The following is a 3,941-nucleotide window of genomic DNA, read 5'->3' as shown; positions in this document are numbered from 1 at the left end:
AATTGATTGATACTATTTGATTGATTGATACTAGATCCAACACTTTGCAACGGCAACATGGAAATATCTAGTGGGTTTTACACTTTAAATGTCTTTAGGTCTATTTGAAGTAGTGTCCGAATTGGTTTAATTTTGTGGTCTCAAGGTTTATTTTAAAAACTTTTGTTTACGTTGTGGTTTCACTTTGCTCTGACACTGTCAACTGCGTTATTTTCTGAGAAAAATTTTGGGCGGCAGTCGCTGCCTACGTTTTGTTTCGTTTATTTTATGTACACTTAAATAACATTCCGCGTTTGGCATGGTTTACTATAATGTAAAAATTCCTTCAGATTAAGCATTTTAAAATTTTTTTTCCTTAATTAGGGTTTTGTATAACTCTCTCGAGTGATGATGGGTATTTTTTTGTAGGCAACTGCTAAGCAAGAGTATTTATCTAAGCGTCAGGGTTCACCAAATAAAGGTTAAGGTAGACATTAATACTGAGAAGATATTTAAAACGAACCATATACCTTGACATTCTTGTGTATTTCATTTTAATGAATTTATAATTTTTTTTTATTTAATTTTATTTTGTTTTGTTTTCGCAAAAATACGAGAAGAAATTAAAGTCAACTGTTTGCAATTAAATATTAACACACACCTGCTGTCGGACCAGTATAATGAAAATATTCGTTAATCAAAAAGCAGTGAAGCTTTATACTGAACATACAGCAATGAATGCAAAAATGAATTTTTATATTGACAGATGGTTACAAAGACCGCAGCTACTCTACCAGAAGAGTAATCAAATTCAAGCAAATTATTGACTCACTCTAGCTTGCAACGAAGCTCTATATGATCTGTTATTTCAGACATAAGAGCAGAAGGCACGTGGGTGTTATCAAATGCAAGCGAACTATTGATATATTATAGATCGTAAGGAAGTTTCGTATGACAGCGAGATATTGGGATGTTTGATACCTTGCTAAATTAAGCGTACATTTACCATTACTGAATTGATATTGCCATATGTATTCTAAATGCATATTACAATTCGATATGTTCCATAACAGATTACATGAATATAGAGATCCAGGACTTAGTATCTGTAAAGAAACCAATTTACGATTATATGCAAAACTCTAGTTTACTTGTCCTCATAGAAAAGACTATAATGTGATAATTGGTGCAGTCACAAGCCATTATCTCTTGAATGTATATATTTTTAAGATGTCCCCAGTTAAAATTGATAAATGTGGAAAATTGAATTTGCTTGAAACAAAGAAAAATTGAATATGTGTTATGTAAATGCTAAACCTTTGAAGACCAGATTTAAGTTTAATGACACGATCAAAACATTTGGCTATGTCACAGTGTTATAACTTGAAGGAAATAATCAAACATGAAACTTTCGTGTTATTTCAATTCCCGAAGGGTACAAAAATTTTCCACCAATCTGTTAAGAGGTAACATTTAACTTCATAAACACGCTGAGGCACTCAAACTGCATAACCCTATTGACAATGATCCATCTAATCTAAAGAGAGCATTCTTTGATATTATCAAGGACTAATGTCCTATTATATAATAATTATATATTAATATAATAGAAAATAATAGTATAATATTATTATGATTATTATTATAATTTATAACTATAAATTAAAGCATATTATTCTTTTATTCATGTATTTAACAAGGTGTTCGTGGCAATTTAATGCTCTTCTAAGCGCTATTGTGATTGATATTTGTGTTTCGTTAAACCCACCTTCCTATTTTTATTTATTTATTTCTATTTGAGTCAGTGCACTTGAGCATTTTTACTTTTTCTTAACTCGAGGTATTTTTAAAACCCCTCTTTACGCCTTGATGGGACTATTGTTTATCATTTCATTAGACTAACCAATAATTGACCTCAGATCTGCATACCTACCCGAGGAGCCTGTAACCATTCTGAGATTTGATAACGCGGTGTTGGTAAGTCTGTCAGTTTTCACAAATAATTTCAAGGCACTATCCTTTATGTATTTTTTGATCGGATCAATCTTAAAGGTCCCTGAGAATGTCATTCGTCCTAATGTCCTATTCTTATTTTATATAATTCTTTTTAATTGATTGTTAATAATAATCTTAATTATTTCGGTTCACATTAAATATTTGTATTGTTTATACATATTTTTTTATATTTATTTAACTTTATATATATATATATCTTTTTAATTTTAGTTTATATCATTTATTATATTGGATATATTGGATTTGTAATATTTATAATATTTTAATATATATTTGTAAATATTTATACAATAGTATAGTACAGTAATCATTAAAGAGTTGAAATAGTCCGAAGTAATCGTCAGTATAGTCGCGCACGCGCTTTAAAATATTGATTATTATTTATTTGACATATTGTTTCTTTATTTAAGTTAATTAATAAATTTTATACATATATTTTGTATATAGAGAAATAGGGATATTCAGGCTGGCTTGCAAACTCATTGCAAGATGCACGTAATGCACAGATTGTGCGAGTTTGGATAACAATAAAATACACGTGCAAAGTTTTTTGGAATTGCCTTACTATATCTAAACCCATGTATATATGCTTGCAACAAAATAAAAGACGAAAAAAAACAGCTGTTTTGCCATCTGTTGCGACTCATGTGGTTGTACTACAACCACAGCTGCAAAAACAGCTGCTGTAACTGCAATTCTGCAACAGTGGAGTTCTTGCACATTTGCAATTTTAGCATAGCATTCTTGCATTTCGTGCACTTTGCAATGACTTTGCACAAGACAGAGTGAATATATATAATATTCACTATAATATTAGTGATATTTAATATTAATATTCAATATTAATATATTTTATTTGCATAAAATTCAGTACTTAATATTCATATTTTTTTCTTAATTTGTTTTTAGTGCCAACAACTGAGCTTATTGGTGATCAAAATCGCTTCGTTAAAGCAGGCAGTAAGGTGGCACTTCATTGCATCATACGTGGTACTTTGGACCCTCCCAGTTATATTATCTGGTTCAAGGGTCAGACTCAAGTAACAGATGATAACAAATCTGGTTGGTATACAGAGATCGATAGACATATTTTTGGCAATGCAACCGATAATCAAAATACGGTAAGATTTTCAATTTTATTTTATTCATAGCGTTGTTTTTCATTTATGACAAAATATTGCTTTCATCCAATGTGAATGAGTATTTTATTTCATTCTTCCATCCTTTTTGAATGTCGAATGTCTATAGTAATAAATAATTTTTTTTGTTTTCATACTTTATTGATCTTTTGTTCTACTTCTTTCCAAGATTGGTTCATTGATTATACCATTTGTGCGCAAAAAGGATTCAGGCAATTACACTTGCCAGCCATCGAACAGTGCTTCGGTTTCGGTTGACTTGCATGTGTTAAGTGGTAAGTTCAATAATTCAAATATGAAACGGAAGGGAAAGCACATTTATAATTTACACATGAATGACATTTAATTTGCAGGCGAGTATTCCGCATCGGCTATTATGTCTGCTGCAAGCACCTACTGTCCCAATATTTATTATCTGCTGCTGATCCTTTTGCTCGTCGTATTGCAGAAGACGTGACTGAATCGCTCTGTATATTGAATTCTAAAATATTTTGAGTTCTTTTTCTAGTTTTTTGATTAAGAAAAATATTCAATTTAATTAAAATTTAAGCAAGATTTGTAAATAAAATAGAAAATTTAGTTATTAAGTGTAAAATTAAATTTTAAGATAAATTTAGTCTCTTCAAAAAATGTGTATTATTTTAATTAATTATATGAGTAATATATAAAAAAAATATGATAATAGAAAGTATTTTATTGTATTTTATATGTGAAAATGATAAATGATATAATTAAATTAAAAATTCAGAACTCGAAGTTGTGAACCATCAATAAATAGTATATCAGCAAATAATTAAATAAATTAAA

The 3,941-nt window shown here is 29.4% G+C and overlaps 1 protein-coding gene across 1 annotated transcript in view; it reads left to right on the top strand.

Annotated features, from left to right (window-relative positions):
• The window catches only part of LOC119676002, a 13,335-nt gene extending 9,668 nt beyond the window's left edge, over positions 1–3,667 (top strand). Inside the window, exons 2-4 of the mRNA XM_038087225.1 lie at positions 2,905–3,116; positions 3,304–3,409; positions 3,488–3,667. Coding sequence (XP_037943153.1) covers positions 2,905–3,116; positions 3,304–3,409; positions 3,488–3,591 — 422 coding nt within the window. The 3' untranslated portion in view covers positions 3,592–3,667. The remainder of the gene's footprint in view (positions 1–2,904; positions 3,117–3,303; positions 3,410–3,487) is intronic.
• The last annotated feature ends 274 nt before the right edge of the window (positions 3,668–3,941 follow it).

The sequence above is a fragment of the Teleopsis dalmanni genome, chromosome 2 (genome assembly GCF_002237135.1).
Source record: "Teleopsis dalmanni isolate 2A chromosome 2, ASM223713v2, whole genome shotgun sequence".
In the NCBI taxonomy this organism is placed as follows: domain Eukaryota; kingdom Metazoa; phylum Arthropoda; class Insecta; order Diptera; family Diopsidae; genus Teleopsis; species Teleopsis dalmanni.
The sequence above is the reverse complement of the archived record's forward strand: the minus strand, read 5'-3'. Positions and strand labels throughout refer to the sequence as shown.